The 21,939-nt window shown below is 39.7% G+C and overlaps 1 protein-coding gene across 2 annotated transcripts in view; it reads left to right on the top strand.

Annotated features, from left to right (window-relative positions):
- ptch1 (patched 1) overlaps positions 1-21,939 on the top strand; it is a 53,928-nt gene that overhangs the window by 30,354 nt on the left and 1,635 nt on the right. The window contains exons 13-23 of one of the 2 annotated variants that reach the window (XM_084388890.1): positions 3,224-3,342; positions 5,461-5,974; positions 6,230-6,539; positions 8,248-8,390; positions 11,767-11,950; positions 13,591-13,871; positions 15,739-15,876; positions 16,018-16,160; positions 19,614-19,713; positions 20,786-21,076; positions 21,152-21,707. In XM_084388890.1, the coding sequence (XP_084245016.1) occupies positions 3,224-3,342; positions 5,461-5,974; positions 6,230-6,539; positions 8,248-8,390; positions 11,767-11,950; positions 13,591-13,871; positions 15,739-15,876; positions 16,018-16,160; positions 19,614-19,713; positions 20,786-21,076; positions 21,152-21,706 (2,778 nt within the window). In that variant the 3' untranslated portion in view covers position 21,707. Of the gene's footprint in view, positions 1-3,223; positions 3,343-5,460; positions 5,975-6,229; positions 6,540-8,247; positions 8,391-11,766; positions 11,951-13,590; positions 13,872-15,738; positions 15,877-16,017; positions 16,161-19,613; positions 19,714-20,785; positions 21,708-21,939 lie in introns of both variants that reach the window. The other variant, XM_084388889.1, reaches the window with a different exon arrangement.

Below are 21,939 nucleotides of genomic sequence, written 5' to 3'. Positions count from 1 at the left end.
TCTCCTTACTATCCTCACGTGAAGATGCACTGTAATGTATAACCGACTACCGCAGCAAGCCTAACCATGTATCTTTAGGGGCTCAGTAGAATGCATTTTTCATTTTCCGTGCCGTTTGGAATTAGGCTTCAGGCACATCCCTACTAAACAGATACATTAACAGCCATTTATCGTGCAAAATTTTCCCACTGAATATTCATCTTGGTGTGAACAGGTCTTTAAAGTGTATTAAAAGTGGTCTCTATGACGAATCATACACAATAAGACTATAATCCTCTCTAGCTCTCTTTAGCATGTTTGAGTGACAAGTTTTGATGTCCAATTCCTGAATGAATAATTTTGAGTCAGATCTTTTTAATGAATCAAATTCGTTCATGATTCACTACTCACTAATCAGTCAATAATGACTTAAATGTTTGTCTTTTCTCACACAAAGCTATCATATGGCTTCAGAAGACGTTTGAATATACAGTATAACATGAGTCTTATGGACCACTTTTATGGTGCTTTCACATCCTTTTCGAAGATTAAAAGCTCCAGTCCCCATTCATTGTGATTGAATGGTTGATTTTCTACTGAAAAAAAGTGACATGAGTTTATTTTTGGGTGAAGTAACCTTTTAAATGGCCTAGATGAAATCTGACACTACCTACGTTTGAACCTACTTAATCAGTCTTACTAAATTCAATTGAAAGATTTCCCCCATTGGACGTCTGAAGCCTCATCGCCCTCACATGAAACTCACACTGATTCAGCGCTTGAGCTGCTTAACCTTTGAACTTTAGGTGAAGTAACCTCGCCATCATCCACATAACCTGCACAGCTGCACAGAGACAGACGCGGAGATTTACACACTGACGCCTTGTTCTGTTTAACAAACACGCTCACACAAATCTCAGCCTAAACCCTACAGACAGCCTCCCCCATTTTGGGATCCTTTGATCCTAAATCAGAAATATACCATTTCTTTATATATCTGCAAGTGTAGACAATGTGAAGTCTCGTATTGTGTTTGTGTCTGTTCGATGATTGCATATTTTCAGAATATGTTGTGCGGGATGAGACTGCCGACCACACGTGGCTCACGCCTGAACTCACACACACGCACTCACACGGTGCTGTAGATCTAGTATTAGGATGTGTGGATTGATGTCTCACACACATCTGTCAGACACACACTGTTTTTCACTGTAGCGCACTCCAACTGGCACCTGTTCAACTGTGCCTGAAAACACTCATCTTCAAAACCGCTGTGAACACACACACACTCTCACTCACGGCTAAGAGATACTGCTTTTGCAAACATGTTATTTCCTGCCTTAACAGTCTCTTTTCAGCTGTAGTGTGTTTACTTGATCGTTTGTGTCCAAATGTGTTTAGTTTAACTTTTGTGTAATGGTTTGGTTCAACTTATCCACTTTGGGGAAAATTTCTTTTTTTTCTTCTTTTTTTTTCTTCTTCTTTTTCATCCTGCCATATGCATCTCAAGCCTATAGATAATCTTGTCCCTATGAACATTTTATACACTTGCATACCAATTTGCGGGCTTTTTATTCTGGGAAAACAAAAGTCAAAAAGTCAACATAAACTCAAAATGTACCTAATTGACTAATATAAATACTACCATTCAAAGGGTTGGGGTCAGTAAGATTTTTTTTTAACAAGAAATGAATACTTTTATTCAGCAAGGATTCATTAAAGTGATAGAAATTGACAGTAAAGAAATGTATAATCTTACAACAGATTTCTATTTCAAATAAATGCTTTACCTTTGAACTTTATATTCATAAAATAAATAAACAGAATCACAGTTTCGAATGCAGAATGCACAACTGCATTTGATAATAATACATGTTTTAAGCATCAATATTGATTTCTGAAGGATCATGTGACTAAAGACTGGAGTAATGACTGCTGAAAATTCAGCTTTAATAAATTACTTCTTGAAATATATTAAAATAGAAAACAGTTGTGATAATATTTCACAATTTTACAGCTTTTTTACTGTATTTTTGATCAAATAAATAGTACATTTCAAGTTTTAACAAATCACTGGTGCACATTATTCCAGAGGAAAAAAGGGTTGTCTTTATTTATTCCCCATTAAAATAAATTGCCACATTTACTTAAACAACGTGTATTTTTGTGTAATAACATTACAGAAGTGATGGGTTGCTGCAATTACCACTTAATGTTGAATTTAAACATTATTTCCCTGTTTTAATTCTTCTGTCTCTGTTTAGCACTGTTCCTTTGGCACCTCCCTGACTTTCTGTCTTTTTATCTGTTTCTTTGGCAGCTTAAAAGCGGCCGCACATGTCGAGCCTAACAGATCTCACTCTAGAATCACTCACGCACAGTCTCTCATTTGTTCCCTCTCTGTTCCTTTTTAGGGCTGATAGATTAGATATTTTGTTTTGTAATGCAGTGACAAGTGTGTCCAAATACTTTTTGGAGTCACTGTATTTTGTATCCATGAGTTCTCTGTCTTCTTGTGTCTTGGCTCTGTCAGGCTGAGCTGCTCTCTGGGTGGTCTGGCAGTCTGACATGGCTCCAACTTCCACCCATAAAAAATACACCCTAACTAGGGCAGGCATGCTTCGATCTGCCCTCTCTCTCTCTCTCTCTCTCTCTCTCTCAGTTTCTGACTCTCATTGTCATGTCGCTTTTCTTCATCCACTCTCTTCTCACACTAGTTATTCTGTAAGCTTCAACCGAATTAATCAGGATTAAATGTTTCAAATCACTCGCTCGTTTCCCCACGCTGGTAAGGAGCTCTTGGCCCGGTGGAGTCTTTTTAGTAACCGTGTGATATATCGGCTCTGAAAGAAAGTGGCTGTTTCCCAAGGTCAGAAGAGCCACATCTAGCTGAACACTGAGAAAGTATTTTTCCTGGGTTTGGATACAAACCACTTCATAGCCAGTTCTTCATATTGGAGTGTGTTGATCGAATTATGAGTTCGATAGCAATGTGATTTACGTTTAGAAATTTAAGTGGGTTTCACTCAAGATGGATGAGCCCAAATTCAGTTTTGGAAGGGTTGTGTTTTTTTTTTTTTTTGTCATTCATCTGTTCTGAAGAGGATAATTGTCTTAAAATTGAATTTGTTGGGATCATTGTGGTTTTGGCATAGACCGTCTGCAGATGTGCTGGTGTTGCTGTATGTGAATATTTTGTGCAAGTGTGAATATGTGCTTAATAGCAACTTCTCTTTTCTCTCAGGCGGCAGTCGTCGTGGTGTTTAATTTCGCTATGGTGCTGCTGATCTTTCCTGCCATCCTCAGCATGGACCTGTACCGCCGAGAGGACCGCCGCTTTGACATTTTCTGCTGCTTTGTCAGGTAGTGAACACATTTATCTGGCTAAAGGAAGACTCATCATAAACTGCTGTTGTTTTCAATGCTAATTACATTTAATACACACTTAGCTTAACTTAGTGTAGATTTAATTTAGATTTAGATTTAATAACTTAACTTAGTGATACATTTAATACACACTTAGCTTAGCTTATTGTAAAGCGCTTTGTGACCTAGTCTGTGAAAGCCACTGGATAAATAAATTTTACTTTAACTCTACCCTGAATAGCAAAAAAATAACTTTTGCATTTTAGGAGAAAAACATAATTTAAGCAATTTTCTTTTGAAGGATGTTCCCTAATAGAGTTGGCTAACTTCTGGGGTTTTGTCCCCAAGTAAACATACATTTTTGGTCTATATATAAACATTTTTGTTCTCATGATGACCTTAAAGGGTTAAGTTCACCCAAATATGAATATTGTCATCATTTACTCATTCATGCATCTTTGAAACACAATCCCTCCATTGACAGTCTACTCAACTATCACTCTGATGCTCCAAAAAGTTCATGAAGATATCGTAAATCTAATGCATATGAATTGAGTGGTTTAGTCCAAAATTTCTGAAGACACACAATCACTTTTTATGATTAACAGATTTCATTTAGGCTTTTATTCTCATATAAACATTCATCAACACACACATCAGATATGGTGAATAAATTCAGATAAAATATTCAATGACTTATGACACTGAGTGCAGTATAAAACCGCACAATTAAGCGTCAACCTGTCTTAACATCTATAATTTGTGTGCATATGTGCGTGTGTTGATGTTTTTCTCTGTCTGTGGCCCCGGGCCTTTAAATAAGACATGCTGTTGCCTCTCCTGCTTTCTGCAACATTCTTGGTGTCTGATGAGAGAGAGAGAAAGCGAGTCAGCTATAGGCACATACTTTACCTTCGTAGTCATGCCCCCAAACTCCTGCAGGAAATTAAACCTGATGCCTACACTTTCACCATGGTTGAAACCCTTGCTTTCTAGTCACCAGCACTCACTCGCCTCTCGGCTTTAACTGCTCTCGACTGGAAAGCTGATTGCGGTCGTGTTTACATGCATTTGCATGAGCGCTCAAGAGTAATGAGTTGCCACATCTGAAGGACTTTCACAAGCTCACTCGCTTACTCTCCATTCGTATAGAAAATCATGGAGAAGATACAAGCTCTTTTACAAAACCTTGTTAACTTTCTTCATTTGCCTTCTAAGCCAGCATACTAACTGTCATGAACCTTTATAAGTAACTGATTTGGAGCATGCTAGATAGGCAGCGACTCGCCACAAATGGCTCTCCACACAGGACACTCAACTTTCAATTGATTTCAGTAATTTGCATGTTGTAAAGCTAACAGCATTATATTCTAATAATAATAGAAAAAATAGAGCGTACGCAAATGTTGGGTAAAATAATCCAATTTTTTTATGTATTTATTGATACTTATCTGTATTGAATGACTCTCTCTCGCTTCGTCCACCATCCTGGTAGTATTGGATTTCGAAATTAGAATGAGTGTGTCCCAAACGTTGAAATGAGTATCCCAAAGGTACCCGGATTGAGTAGCGTAAATTAAATAAACTGAAATATGCAGTATGTATAAGAGGATGTTAACTGTGATAAAATGACAGGCCAGTTTATGGTGACAGGATGCACAAAACTATGCAATAGTCCAGCCCATTAAAGACGCAATTATGATGTATGTCCCACAAGCCTAATCTTCTGCTACACACTCAAAATTATCCACTTTTTCTTCACAAAAAGAGTAATTTTTTTAGTGCATAGTAAAAGTAGGCAAATTAGGACAGCACAACTAAGCTTGTAGCAGGCATTATGGGATTGAATTCTTCATTAAGGATAAGAATGATGCCGACTTACAATTTGGACCAATCGAGGTATCTTAGAAGGAAGAATGATTAAGATCCCTACCTTTTTTAACTTCCTTTGTGGTGAATGTTAAGTCTATACATGCCGACTTTATCCAGCTCTTCTGTATCATTTCCTGTGTTGTTGTGATATAAATTGATATTGCAGGAAATTCCACACAGAATCGACCGTTACATGGTGCTTTTGTGTTACTGAAATGCTCATTCTCTCTCTCTCTCCTTTAGCCCTTGTGCTAACCGGGTGATCCATTTGGAGCCGCAGGCAGCGTACGCCGACTCCTCCGCTGACTCGAGCCACTACAGCCCTCCGCCCTCCTACAGCAGCCACAGCTTTGCCCAGCACACCCAAATCACCATGCAGTCCACCGTACAGCTGCGCACTGAGTACGACCCCAGAACACAGGCCTACTACACCACGGCAGAGCCACATTCTCACATCTCCGTCCAACCCTTTGCCCCCAATCCCAATCCAAATGCCAATCCCAATGCCAATCCCAATCCCAACCCCAACCGCAACAACAATAACAACAACAACCGCAACAACAGCAGCGCAGGGCCGGGGGCGGCCTCTGATACAGCATCCTGCCAAAGTCCTGATGGCGCTAGTTCCACACGAGACTTGCTATCTCAGTTTGGGGAGTCGAGTTTACGCTGCCTGGAACCGCCGTGTTCTCGATGGACGTTTGCATCATTCGCTGAGAATCATTATGCACCGTTTTTGCTGCAGCCTACAACAAAGGTGAGGGTAAAATGCTTCTTTTTTTTTTTCTTTCACCGTACACATCATCTGATTAGAAGTGGGATTAGAGATGCCAGCAATGAGCTAATCTCCTGGAGTTAAGTTTTGTGAGTGTTATTTCGTGAGTCAGGGCCTTCTGAAAACCACAAACACCTCAAACAGGGCAGAACTTCGTCATAAGACACTAAAACAGCAGTAGCTTCAGATATAGCCAAACTCTGACTCATATTTCTCTTTTTGTGTGTTTCCTATCAGGTGGTGGTAATTTTGCTCTTCTTGGCATTGCTCGGGGTCAGTCTGTACGGCACCACCTGCGTCCGGGACGGTTTAGAGCTGACTGACATTGTGCCTAGGGAGACGGGCGAATACGACTTCATCCGTGCCCAATTCCGCTACTTTTCCTTCTACAACATGTATGTGGTGACCCAGAGAGCGGACTACGCACAGATCCAGCCTCAGCTCTATGAGCTGCACCAACGCTTCGGCACTGTGAAGTACGTCCTGCGGGAGGAGAACAGCCAGCTCCCACGCATGTGGCTGCATTACTTCAGAGACTGGCTGCAAGGTAATACACTCAGATGTGCAATCGATCAGTCTTGTGTAAGAAACCATTGGTAAAGGCCAAACTTTTAACTAAACTGCAAAAAGTCTGGTCATATTGCACAATGCAGCTCATTCTGATCCAGAACTGCCCATTTAGACTAGAAGAGATCATCTGACTGATAAGCAAAATGACCAACATAAGCATTTTTTTTTTTTTTTTTTTTCAGCATACACCTCAATACATTTCGTTAGATGTACACTGCCATTCAAAAGTTTGGGCTCAGTAAAAAAAAAATTGAAAAAGACTTTAATACTCTTATTCAGCAAAGTACATTAAGATTAAAATGATCAAAAGAGACCGTAAAGACATTTATAATATTACAAAAGATTTCTATTTCAAAAAACTTTTTTTTTTTACTTTCTATTCTTGAATCCTGAATTATTGTATCATGGTTTGAACTGTTTTCAACATTGATGATAAAAAAGAAATGAGCATCAAAACAACATTAAAATGATTTCTGGCCAAAAAAACTGAAAATGTAGATTTGCCATTACTGGAATAAAATTAATTAAAATGGAAAACAGTTCTTGTAAAATGTAATAATATTTCATAATATTTGTGAGCAAATGAGACTTCTTTCAGATACATAAAACAAAATCGTACCGACCCCAAACTTTTGAATGGTGGAGTATTTTTACAAAGGGGAAAAATCTCCAACGTTCCATTTGCCTATAAACAATTTTATTTTCTCTAAAAACCATTTGAGTTTCACCAACTGCTTCATTTTTAGAGACTGTCTTGGTTTCCAGACAGCGCCTCGCTTCGTTGGAGACGAGTTTTACCTCAATTTTACCATCATCAGATCATCTGTTTCTCACAAACATCAATCGCGCTGTTAAACCTCCAAATCTGTAACACATTTAATTTCTTTAGACGGATTATGATCCGAGAATGAGATTTAAATTGAGAGATTAAAAACAGAGCAAAACTGTACAAAAAGGAAAATACTTTTTTTTTTTTTTACTACAAAAAAATGCAGTGAAGGTGAGAGTAAAAAAAACAAAACAAAAAACAAGAAGATTGGGAGATAAAGGGCATGTCCCTGCAATGGCTTTCTCCACAGTGGCTTCTTTCCACGAAATCCATGTGTCGGGTGCTCGGAATGCCGTATCTAATCCCGGGCGGGTCAAATTCAAAAGAAAACCTTGTTTTGCCCACTTTCTCTCTCATAGCTCCTTTTTTAAAAAGCGTACCTGTTTCCAAACAACTTCTGTCCAGACAGAGTTTGGGTGGCATGTACAGACTTGCTTTGTCACTGTCAGCTCGGCCAACCAGAACCTCAAACATCATTGGTGTTTTTCATTTACTTTCTTTTGTTTAATCCTCTCAGCGGTCTCATTAGAACACATTTTTGTTCGGTGCAGGGACAGCGTCTCTATGTGTGCGTTTACTTTGGTGTATGTATGTGCGTATAGGCTTCAGTAAAGGCCGCTCCAGAGAGGGTGGAGAGAGCTGTCTTTAATATTGTGGTTTGAAATGGCTCGACAAATTGGTCACAGACAGTGAGGCGAGGGAGAGAGAAAACAATGTGCCCTAGAAACGGACCACTGGCGTTGAGGGGAGAGAGAGAACAAGGGGTTGAGGGATGACTGAGAGGAGAGGTTAACATGATTTATGTATAACCTATTGAACAGGATCCATAAAATAATGTGTGTGTGTGTCCTGGCAGGTGTGCAGGAGGCATTCGATAAGGACTGGCAGGCCGGTAGGATCACTCAGGGGAACTACAGGAACGGCTCTGACGATGGTGTCCTGGCCTACAAACTCCTGGTGCAGACCGGCCGCAGGGATAAGCCAGTAAACATCAACCTGGTAAGAAATGAACTAGACTTGAGTCCACCTCACTTGAGTAAGATCAGATACATCTCAGTGCAACTCCAGTTTTCATAGATTGAATCCCATGATTCTCAGAGAGATGATGGAGCCGAGGTGGTTTATCCACAAATAAACTTTCACCTATGTCTACAGTATCCACTCTTTTTAAAGAGCACATCACTGTTTATTTACTAAGAAACATACTATGCAGGTCGCCCAATAAATTTCGCAACTTAAATGAACTAATTAACTTCACAACTTCAACTAATTAACTTCTTTTGTTTATTGGCTTTTTAAATAAGCGGGCTTGGTGACATTTTTATTTTATTTTATTTTAATTTATTTTAATTAATTTATGTATTTATTATATTATTTTATTTTTATTTTTACTGAATGTTTAAAAAAATCATATTACTAGCACCATGCTGAACTCTTTGAAAAAAAAAATTTGTTCTTATTTTTAGCAGTAGCCTAATATTACATATAATGTTTATGACTTTATTATTATGTCATATATCAAATGTCTATCTATCTATCTATCTATCTATCTATCTATCTATCTATCTATCTATCTGTCTGTCTGTCTGTCTGTCTGTCTGTCTGTCTGTCTGTCTGTCTGTCTGTCTGTCTGTCTTATTAGTATTAATAATAATAATAATAATTAATAATAATATTGACTTATTGTGTAATATAAGATTTCTAATATTTATTATTAATGTTATATTTATATAAATTCTGAAAATTGTTGATAATAATAATAATAATAATATATTGTATTATAATTATTATTTACTATTAAACAATTGTCATGCCCATCTCTATTTTTTTCCCCCGAAGTATATTGATACAGTACAGTGGCCTGGCCTTTTCTGTTACTTCCTGGTTGACATGGTCAACATGTTTATGTGAATCTCCGGCTGCGTGTGTAATTCTCAAGATGACGGAGGGGTGCTTGGCCAGATATGTCTTTAGCATCAGTGTCAGGGTTTATAACCACGCATAGGAACCACACCTGGCTTCTGAATGTTCGTCTGTATCTGTCCTCATTCTCTTTCTCTCTTTCTCTCTCTGATTGCTTTACCAAGCACAGGAATTTAAAGCTCTCAATGGGGCCGCAACTTGCCTCTGAAAAAGCAATTAAGTCTTCATTTAAACCATTTGTTCCAGTTTCTTGCTGCAGGCCTAAAGCTCAGCCTATACAACCTTTTCAGGACTCTTCAGAGGGGCCTTGTCAAGAAAGAAACCACTGCACGCATACACACACACACAAAAACATAACAGGTTAACACATTAACAGTTTCCAGTTGCTACCCAGCATGAAATGTCAGGCAAGAGGAGAGCAAAAATATGAAAAATACAAGGCATACCATATGCCAGAGGGACTAGAGGGTGGGAGGTGTGGAGCGGACGGCGGCGAGAAAGAGTGTGTATGTGTGTTTGAGAGTGTGTCGTCTTGTCAGGTAATTGGCAATGCACACATAAGACCAGAAATGATTTGCATTTTTGTTGTTTTCAAGTGGTCATTATTGTGCTGAACCATTGCCAGCTGAATGGGAAAGAAAAGCCAGCCGATCTGTGTTGGTGTGCGGCCCTGTGATGTCATTTCCTCTGCCTGTGAGGGAAGAGGGGCGGCAGTGGGCCAGGAGGCCGCCAGCTTTGCACTGTGTGCTTCCCGTGACAGCTTGAAGACATACAGTTGTTGCGCATCCTGCTGCTTAATGCAATCCAGATCTTTGGAATCCAGGTCCGCTTATTCCCTTCTCTTGGAAGTGCTGCCATGTCCCCTTTCAGTGTATACAGAGGCGGGAATCACATGCTGCCTGTCTCTTGTTCACCTTATATTTTTTATTATATTATATGTATTTTTCATTTCAAAATACATTAAACAGAAAGTCAATACAAAATGATAAACTTTCTATTTTATATATTATTTGTTTTATTAAATTGAAATTTTGTGAGTAAGACATTACTCATCTACTATTTTTATTTTAGATTTTATTTTTATTTAAACATTTTTCCCATCATCTTTGTGATTACTATGATAAATTACAACCCCCTACGGACACACTGAGTCACCATTGAGGTTCGATGAGGCTCACTGAGTCACCATTGTCTAGTACAAATTTTTTATCATACTCGCCAGTCTTTTTACATGGAATGCAAGAACAATGCAAATGAAAAAAAATCTACATAAATGTAATATCATTGTAACGAGGTTAATCAATAACCAAACACAAAACTAAAGAAAAAGCGGCAGCCCCTCATGGACGACTGCTGTGCACACATAAACAAAACATAACGTAAAATAGTCCAGGCCTGGTCCTCTCTCATCCTCTACTGTCGTCGCTCCTCCGTGAAACACGAGGCCGGTGCGGAGCACAGGTTTGACGGCGTAAATGACATTCATTCAGTAAATGGTCATATTAGAGCATGCGGCACTCGCATCGAACAAAGTTTATAAAGAGTGACTGTTTTGTCCATGTGTTTTTGATCATCGCTGTTGTAATGTATGGGGAAGCCAGAATGCGTATCCATCGACAGAAACGTACATTAGCCAAACTCTGTCTATTTTACACTTTGTTATAATTATTTACAACAAACCATATTATAAATGCGTCGTCAGTTTTAACATGAACCGTGGTGAACCGTGTTTTTTTTTTTTTTTTACAGATTTTTTATTTATTTAATTAATTTGTATTTAATCTCAAGATTTTTTTGTTGCTTTCAGGCAGTTTTACTTGTTTTTAATTTTTACTTGTGTTGAGTGGGATTTTAGGTCATTGTCCTATCAAAAACCCTATTTTTGCCTTCACGGCAGGAGCCGTCTGTGGCGCCGGGCTTTGTGGGTATTCATAGGGGTCAGGAGAAGCAAGTGTTTGCAACATTTGTACAGATGCTGTGTTATTTTTATAGCTCTCCTCCATTTGCTGGGTGGCATTTCCTCCAGTGTTAACAGCAAGGTTAACTGCACACAGACGCGCTCAGGGACTCCGGCCAATTTTTTTATTGTTACACTAACTCAAGCAATTTTTCTCTCACTTACTCTCATTTCTACCACACACCCTGACCATACCCCCCCCCCCCACACACACTCTACACACTGACCCCCAACTCCTGGCTAGGAAACTGTAGATTTATTTTCTTGAGAAGCATGTATGGCATTGAGTGTGATGCCGTAATGACTTCGCCTTCACAGGAGGTAGCTAGGCGAGAAGCAGAGATTGCTGCAGTGCTGGTGGGCATTCACAATGCTCGATTATGTAGTACATACGTTTGTGTATCTGCTTTTTCTAGAAATAGTTAAAGTTAGCATACTGTTTTGAACAGTTTCTAATTTTACATTTTCTTTCTTTTTCTTTTTTTTAATCACCAGCTAACCAGACAGCGGTTGGTGGGTGCCGATGGAATCATCAACCCAAACGCCTTCTATATTTATTTATCTGCCTGGGTGAGCAATGACCCGGTTGCCTACGCCGCATCCCAGGCCAACATCCGTCCACACCCTCCTGATTGGATCCATGACAGGACAGACTCCATTCCTGTCAGCAGACTCAACAGTGAGTACTTTCTGATTCATTTATCACCAGTCCAAGGGGCCAGAAACTTTACAATGAGTCGATGTGACCAACTTTTATTTTTCAGTATTTTAATATGCTGAATTTTGTTGATCTTATCCTGTTATCCTCAGCGCCTATGCTTTGTGTGCACAATAATTTCATCCCAAGCAGCAGAAGATGGCATTTAATGCATTACGTGGTTGGGTTATGCTTAGTTTACATTAGTGGTTTGGAAGTTTAGACATTTTAAACCTGTGAATAAACCTGCTGTCAAACCTGCTGGATTTTCCTTTATTCAGGTTTTATTTGGTAGGATATAAATTCTTTGTGTTAAATGATAAACGTCAACATGAAATGGCATTTACAACACATTGTACGTCCGTAATTTTACCTATTTGATAGTAAAAACAGGATAATAAAAAAATATATATATTATCTTCTTATGTAGGGTTTTTTATTTTTCGGCTTACCAAATAATAGGGCTTGGTGACATAATTTTAATTTAAATTTTATACTTTAAACATAAAATGATGAGTTGTTTCTGATTGATTATTTTATTTTAATTTGATTAATTTATAGTAAAAAAATAAAATAAACAATTCATCAGTGCATGTTTAAAATAAATCAATAAATTTGAAACATGCATTGTTCATATTAAGACTAGGAGTATGATTAAATGTATTCTGTTACATATGAAGTTTTGACGTTTGGTTAATAATGGTCAACTGAGCTTTTCCAAAACTGAATGACTTGTGTATCGTTTATGAAGTTCAGACAGCGAAAGTGGGTGTATTCCAATTGTAGTTGTATTTTTAAAGTTAACAGCAACACTGGGCTGCGTGATCTTGTGTACATTGTGTGTGTGCAGTACACAGTGGGCGCTAGGGGAAAATGTGACTGGATAACAAGCTGAAACGGCCTCTCCGAGTCTGAGCCCCCACAGCAGGCTGGCAGACGTCCAACTCCCGTCCTGATGGAAATTTATAGTGGAGATTATAACGGGGCAAAAGCATGTTTAGCAAGTGGTCCTGCCTGACCCCTTCAGGCACTGGAACACACACACTCAGATATTCCCTCCCTTCCACCCACACACCCTTCACAGATGCTCTCACACACACCTCTGGAGCGCTAGTCATTCTGGGTCACATTCTTCTGATTTTATTTGTGGTTTTAAGACTGCCGCTTATCCAAGTCCAGTAGCAAGAGTGATGACTCATTCCAGGCCTGCTGCTGAAAGCCCTGCAGTGCACACACGCTTTGATGACAGGTGATAACTGTCAGCATGAATTTGGCAATACTCAAACGTTTGATGGTCTTCCGTGCGTGTGTGTTCGTTCCAGAGAGGAGCAATGGGATATTGCAGTGCAGATTTTTGACAACATAATTACAGCAGATCATCATCAGGATTGACACTCGGCTGCATGTCGAGATTTGATAGCTGGTAATTTAGCGCTCTTTTCCTCCTGGGGCGGTAAAAAAATCGACATGTTTAATAGGTGCAGTCTGTCACTTTGAGAACTAGACGTCCTTTATGCTAACTGCGACTCTCAAAGAGTGACAGGTCATGTGGCTTGTTGTAAAAGTAAAATTTACTAGTAATTATCTCATTTGTATGGACGTCTTTGTCTTTATGTCTGCAGTTCCGGCTGCTGAGCCCATCGAATATGCACAGTTTCCCTTCTACCTCAACGGGCTTCGTGAGACGCCACAGTTCGTGGAGGCCATCGAGAGTGTACGCGCCATCTGCAGCAACTACAGCCGCCAGGGCTTGCCCAGCTACCCAAATGGCTACCCATTCCTCTTCTGGGAGCAGTACGTAGGCCTGCGTCACTGGCTCCTGCTGTCCATTAGCGTCGTGCTGGCCTGCACCTTTCTAGTGTGCGCCGTCTTCCTGCTCAACCCCTGGACTGCAGGAATCATAGTGAGTTTCTCCTTATGATGTGTCAGGGTTTTGTGTACACGCACATTCATCACAGACTTGGCTCTATCTGTGTATGTACATTCAAGGCTTGTACAAACCAAGTCTGAATTTTTGGCATGAAACAGAACATTTCTATGAACTCCTTCATGATCTGAAATATCCACTGCAATTATCTGTTGTTGTTTTTTCAGTTGGAGTCTAGGTCGTTTTTTTTAATTGTTCACATGCCGAAAAAATTAATTCATGTATCCAAACATTTTTTTAAGAGACGTCAGACTAGGTCTAAGTAGTTTTGGCACAAATCTATAAAAAATATTTCCAAATATTGTTTACTTTCGTAGCATGTGGTTACACTGGACTTAGTGTAAGCAGGTCTTAAGTGGTAATATATAGATATAAATATATAGATAACTAAATAAAATATTTCATACTGTATATCTATGTTTTTTTATATCTTCTGAACTGAGTTTTATTTCATTGTGTTACTCTCTCAAAAGTCAACCTTTTGAAATATTATAGTCCTGTTTTGGAGTAAAAAGTAACATTAAAATATTTGTTTCGGTTATTCACCAGTACATGCATCAAAGGGTTCAATTAATGCTAATTTTTCTAATTCTTCATATTCTCGCTCCTTCACTAAACTTCATCATCCGTTAATATCTATTTACCTCAAAATAAAAGGTAATTGTGACCTTATTTTTTTGCAATTGCACATTTTATATTTCACAATTGCAACTTTATAGTTAATGTTTTATTTATTGAAATTGTGACTATTCCTCACAACCACATTTATATCTCATAACTGCACCTTTATATTTCAAAACTGCAACTATTTTCATAATACCACCTTTAAAACACATTTTACAATTGCCGCTTTAGTTCATATGTCATTAAACAAGTTTCTTACGATTACATTTAATACATTTTTTTACTCAGAGGTGGAAACAAGCTCTCACAACGTCCTCTTCATTATTCTGTGAAGGACTGTGATGTACAAGAGGTTTGGAAGTAATTAAATGTGCACAATTTAGAGCAAGACAGGGGAGGGCAGGCATGAATAGCTGAAGAGAAGCCGTGTTTTTACAGCCCTGCGCTTTGTGTTTATCTTATACTGTCAGAGCCAGTTTGTTTAGTCTACATGAGGCTTTTTGAGACATTTCTCTAAAATAAATGGGGAAATGAGAGGTTACCACAGCAACTATATCACTCCTCATATAAAAAAGACCTGCTGCTCCTGCTGAAATGTGCGCGTATGTAACATTTATATCATTCATGAGGCCTAACTTTCTTTCCCACACTCTGTCAGCCACTTTTTGATGGTTTCTGTTTTATTAGGGGCAGTGTTTAAGCCATCTGACTGATCCAACTCTGTCTGACAGGATAGTGGCTTCATCCTTTCGCTTTACTGGACACTTGAAAGGGAAAGTTATAGCCCTGCTTCAGCTTTTACCATTGCGCTTTTGTCCCAGACCACCAGCGGCCCCCTTAAACTCCATACGTCCCCACTTCCGCAATGCTCAACCCCCCTCCCTTTCATTTGCCAGCCCCCAAACTCCCCTCCGTTGGCCCTCTTTCTGTCCTCTTCATCCCTCTTCAAAGGCAGCTAGGCCCCCAAGTAACCCAAGACTCATCAGCTGATTATGGCATTTACTTTACCAGTTCATAGCCCGAGTTCAGCTCCATATGAAAGCGTCGCAAAAGAGCCCGTCTGAAGAACAGATATTTTCCCACATTCCACAGCGCTTTATCTAAGCTGACCCATCTAACCCGAGCCGTACTTTACTTTAATCTATGTAAAGTATGGCTCCTTGTGTTTTCGGAAAGAACTAGGATGATGGATTTATGTTTGCCGGTCCTCTTCCAACAGGTGTTGGTGTTGTCTTTGATGACGGTAGAGCTGTTTGGCATGATGGGATTGATCGGCATCAAGCTCAGCGCTGTGCCCGTCGTCATCCTCATCGCTTCTGTTGGCATCGGTGTGGAGTTTACCGTCCACGTGGCACTAGTGAGTTCATGTGCTAGTCATAATTGCGACTATATTGCATCTTTTTATCTCACAGTTGCGACTATATATAGCCAGTTCACTCATTATTATTATTGGTCTAGGTGATTTATATTGATCATATATGTTATGTTTTCTTCTCAGGCGTTCCTCACAGCCATCGGGGACAGGAACAAACGAGCCGTTCTAGCACTTGAGCACATGTTTGCCCCAGTGCTGGATGGAGCGTTTTCCACCCTGTTAGGAGTCTTGATGCTGGCAGGGTCAGAGTTCGACTTCATAGTCAGGTAAAGACTGCAGACTTGTATTTTTCAATCCCTTTCTGCCGCATAGATTGTAGTACATTTAATGTACTTTAAGATGGGATAGCTGTGTTAATCAGAGTAAAGGGTTAGTTCACCCAAAAATGAAAAATTGGCATAATTTACTCGTCTCAAACCTGTAAGACTTTCATTCATCTTCGAAACACAAATGAAGATATTTAGAATTAAACCTGAGAGATTTCTGTCCCTCCATTGAGTTCAGGCAACTAGCACTTTGTCACTTCAAAAAGTTCATAAAGAGATCGTAATCCATATGAATTGAGCAGTTTAGCCCAAATTTTCGGTCATCAATTTTAATGATGAACAGATTTGATTTAGGCTTTTATTCACATTTAAACATTGATCAGCGAACATAAACAGAAGCTCAACCAAACCTGCTTGACGCACAATGACAGACCTCATCGGTTATGATTTAATATTCATGAGGAGAATGATTGTGATCCAATGAATATCCTCTGAGTGCATAGCTATCTGGCTCAACATATTAAAGTATAAACATAGAAACTAACCAAATGACAAAATGTGCTGCTCTTTGCTCATCATAGCTGGTTTGACAGAAACTGATTAACATAGAAAATATCACTTTTATCGCTTGTCGCTTTTGTCACATCACGCCTGGTTAGGACACAGTGTAAATGTTTTCCTAGCTCTCTTCTCATTTTTAACCAACCTCCCTTCACAATCTTTCCTGTCTGTCTTCACAGAGCTTGAGGCTCTCCTCTGTGTTTTCTGTAATCTTTTTTTTTTTCTACGGCCCTGCAAAGACGTTTACAAGCTGAGCACAGAGAGGGCCCGGAGGTTATTTTGCAGCTTGTCGAGGAGTGGAAATGAGGAGTGACACACACTGCTACTTAGAGGATTTAAATCAGTAACTTTGCAATTGCTTTATGTTTTATGTCCTTCCTGTCCTCAGATGAGTCCGAACAGATACGCTAATTTATTGTTTCTTGGAGCGGTATCGAGACTATCACTGTGCTGAAATTCAAATCACACTTATATCAAACTGAGTCATGAGTGTTTGAGTGGTAAGTATCTCGGCTGTTTCTATGGGAGGTAAAGAACAAATGTCTGCAGTAGCTCATTCTTATTAGAGGACTGGAAAACCACCACAGCCCTCCACCCTCAAATCACTCTGGATCTAAAGTAGCATGCCAGAAAAATAATACACACACAAGTTCAGAGCAATCACACACTCTCTCCGCAGACCACATTGGGCCCCAGTCCCTCTCATGGGCTCCCATTGAAACGCAACTACTGTTTTTTCATCAAACAAAACCCCCTGGCCTCCGGAGATATGGAAAAAACAAAAAACGCAGGCTGTATTTTTATAGCCTTGCAGGAATAAATGTTTCCCTGACTTTGCTCCGTCAGGTCCGCTAATGTTTTGAATCTAAACAGATCGGACGTGTTGCTCGGCGAGGTTTCGCTTGGGAGAAGTGGCTTTCGAGAACAGCTCTTGGTTCATGGACACTTCACGCGACGTCTCAAGAGTTCAAAGTTGAAGAACATAAAACTCTCTTGTTGCTTCAGCCAGTCTGAAGGAATCTCTCTCATCCGTGCAAAAGCACACCGGCTTAAATCACTCGTCAACACGAACATTTAGTTTGGAGTCTGTGACTTTCCGAGCGGTTCGACCAAGATGATGTCTGTTGAGTTGTAGCTATTGATCTGTTTGATCTCTCAGCTTGTGAGTTCTGCCTTTCGTGTGGTAGAGCAAGAGCCAAACGCAAACCCAAAAGTGCAATTCAAGGAACCTTACTTGATGAAATGCAGACATAGTCTAAAGATCCAAACTTTTTTTTTCAAACATAAGCCTAAATAATACCAGGCTGGCTTCTCTCTCCACTCTCTCCCCAAACAAGTGGCGTCTGCTTGGTTAAACACTGTGGTAGCTGTTCCCTTGAACCAGACCTACGAATCCTCCCAAATGACATAAAGTGAGCGTGTCTAGAGAGACACCCAGGTCTGTGATTCTCTAGTGAGAAGCCCACCTCGTGCGGCCATAACAGGACATTGTTTGAGTCTGAGGAGCTGCTTGTAAACCTGGGGAGGCCAAGCAAGAGCAGCATCAGTTATAAATGTGTCTGTGGGTTTAGTCTGAGGTGCAGCTGTGCTGCATACCAGCTGGCCCACTAATGTACACACTGTCTCTCCCACACATGCATTCACATATTAATTCCAGTATAAAGTATGGTTTAAATGCATATTTCGCCCATGCAGTACCTTTGATATCACTGCAAAAATGTGTTTTCCAGTAAAAAAAATCCGTATATAAATGTATACAAAAAATGTATTTATAATGAGAAATTAAGTTATATAATATTTATTTGATTTACTTTGTTTATTTATCTCTTTATATATGATCTTTTTAATTATCAATCTAACATTATTTGTGTGTGTGAAGAAGATAAGAAGTACATTAAGGCCTGGTTCCACAGACAGGGTTTAGATTAAGCCAGGATTAGACCTTGGTTGAATTAGGACATTTTAAGTAGCTTTTATAAATGTTCCTTAAAAAACATTACCGGTGTGCATCTTGAGACAAAACAATGGCACTGATATATTTTAAAAAATATATATTATAAAGAAAAAAGTGTGTTTTCATCCCAGTATTTCTCTAAAGTACAAGATGGCAGCTGCAATTTGAGCCGCAGCAATTTACACTGATGCATTGCTGGAGTAGCGAAGGAGGGAAAGCTGGCCATAATGAAGAAGAGAGAAAGAGCGAGGGAGCGAAGGAGGACAGGAGGGAGGGATTTGTCGAGGAGATTGGGGGGTCTTACCTGATACTCTAGAGATTTAATTAGAGCAGGGGATTGTAAAAGGCAGGGAAATTTCACAGGGGCTTAGCATAGAAAGACTGATAGAGAAAGAAAGAGAGGGAAAGTGAATGTGCTCGAGGCCAGGCAAAAGGGGCCTGTAGTCTTTCCTCTCGTCTCTTCCTCCTAGACTAAATTGTTTAAATTCTATACCGTTCACTTCATTTGTTTGCTTCTGCGTTCTTTTTTTAAAGAGCGAGAGAGGCCCCTGTCCCTTTGTGCTTTGCCTCTCTTCTCTCGCAAGCCTGTACTCCACATTCCTTCCCGTTTTGCTTTTCCCTGTGTTTGCTTGTACTCCACTCACCCCTAGAAAAAAGAGAAAAGAAAAACCTCTCTCTTTTTCCTTCCCTATTTTCCATCCTTTTGAATTAACCAACTAATTATGTCCTCTGCTTCTCTGTGCTGCTTTCTAAAAGACCTCTTTGGAGACTTTCTCTGGCACAAGGTAATTTTGTTTAAAACCAAACCCGACTAAAGTCTTTTTGTGTGCGAGTATTTGTTAGAATGTGCCTGAGTGACTTTTGCTCTGTGCTTGAATCATAGCAGTAAAGTTCCTTTTTTATTCTGATTACAGTGTTTTTTTGCTGTGTATTTACAGGTATTTCTTCGCTGTTTTGGCCATCCTAACAGTATTAGGGGTCCTGAATGGACTGGTGCTGCTCCCAGTCTTATTGTCCTACTTTGGCCCTTATCCTGAGGTAAGAGGATTGCTCCTGTTAGGTTATCCTGCATAACGCCTTCACATACCATACATAGTGCTATACGGAGCTAAACTCCTTTTAGCTTTTTCTGAAAGAGCGACCAAAATATTTTGTTACCAATATTAGACATTTAGATGACTTTTGCTGTCATCTAATGCTCACACCCTATAATACCTACTCTATCATATTTGACACGCAGATTTCCAAGCCCAACATTTGCTGAAAAACCTGTTGTCTGATTGATAGTACTTTAGAGTAAAAGGCCTTTTTGTATAATTCTAAAAGCATCCCACTTCAGGTCATGATACATGTCTTTTTACAGATTTTTAAACCTAAGAATAACTTAAGTAATATTTCAAGATGAGCATATACGGGACTGAAGCAGCTTAGGTTTACTTAATAATCCATGCATCTTTTTTTACTTTTTTTTTATAGAAAAATCATGTTAAAATGTATCAGATATGTATTGTTTTGACAGAGCTTTGATCATAAAACTAAACATTTAAAAAATCATCTTAAGACATATCATTGGCAGATATAGAATGACGACTGAGATTTACATGCATTTTATTTTTTGCCCATATAAATATCAGCAACTGCTCCAAAGTGCATATTTTAGCTCAGTTTGAGCCTCTGAATAAAATTGGGGTGTTTTTTACTCCTTGAGGATGAGCTCCATATTTTTCTATATCATACATTATGAGCCATAAAAGCTTGATGTATCAAATATGAACAAAAAAAACTTTTTAACAGTGTAACACTCATGTTTTAAAAACAGTGTTTAATGTCATCTTTCTTATACTTTACATTATAATGCTTTGATGCCTAAATTCACTTGCAGCATTAAAAATGCTTGATTTTAGTTTAATTTAAATTTATTTCAACAAAATAACATCGAATTTTAATTAATTTATCTGTTATCAGCATTTTTAAGCGTGGCTAAACTGAGCCACTGTAAATATTCCAAACTGCACGATGATGTTAAATATTTCAAATATCACAGGACATCCACAAATTTTAGATAGAGCAACTTCTCAGATTTTTATTTTCATGGCCAATACACTTTCAGGTATCTCCAGTGGACGGACGAAGCCGGCTGCCCACCCCGTCTCCAGAGCCTCCCCCACAGGTGGTCCGCTTCACCATGCGGCCCAGTCACACGACCCCTGGAGCAGGTTCAGACTCCTCAGACTCAGAATACGGTTCCAACACTACTGTGTCTGGCATTAGCCAAGAGCTTCAGCAATATGACCTCCAGCCCAACAGGGGGCGATCAGCCAGACAGGAAGAGGTGCAGATCGCCACAGGGGGACGACAAGGCAGTCGTCAAGTTGAATTGCCAATGTGTCCTTCTTACTCAGTGAGTAGAGTGTTTATATCACTATATATTTTACATAAAAACAATGAAGTAACGTTGTTACAATGTTTTCCACAGGATGACTCTAGACAGCAGCAACCACAGCGGCATTACAGGTCTACCCATCTGCCCAGTTCTCAGGATGCTGGACCTCAGTCGTCAAAGCGATACTGTAGCAGGGACCCTAAGAGGGATTTTGGGAGCGGACACCCGCCTCCCCCTCACAGGCCGCGCATGGATGCTTTTGAAACCGCTACTGAGCCAGGAGGCCGTTCAGGCCCCAACCACCGGGAACGTTCAGGGGCCCATCGCCCCCGTTCCCACAACCCTTACTCTCACCCTTCCCAGCCGTCCACAGGCCCTGCCTATGGTCAACCCATCACAACAGTGACGGCCTCGGCCTCGGTGACGGTCGCCGTTCATTCGGGGATGCCCGGCCAGAGCGCTACCTACCCGTCCCACCCCTCCAATGACAGCTATCACACTTCAGAAGATGTCTACACTGACCCTCACTTCTCCGACCCTCACGTGCCCTTTGACGAGAGCAACGACAGCTCAAAAGCGGAGGGCATGGAGCTGCAGGATCTAGAATATGACACTCCCAATGTCTGCCACACAAGACCCTCCAGCTGAGGTTAGTTGGGGAGCTTCTTATACGGCGGAATTCAAGTAAAGCGGTCCACATCAAATCAGCAGTTCTATGAATAAATAGGGCTGTCAATTTATTCAAATGTTAATATTAATATTGATAATGCATGAATTAAGGTTTAAGTTTATATTAATTCAAAATAAATGTAATTAAAATCCATATAAACTGTAATACTATATTATAACCGTGATAATTCTTTTCATGATTCTTTGATGAA

This window comes from Rutilus rutilus (genome assembly GCF_951802725.1).
Source record: "Rutilus rutilus genome assembly, chromosome: 19".
NCBI lineage: Eukaryota > Metazoa > Chordata > Actinopteri > Cypriniformes > Leuciscidae > Rutilus > Rutilus rutilus.
Note: the sequence above shows the minus strand (reverse complement) of the source record. Positions and strands in the feature narration are given on the sequence as shown.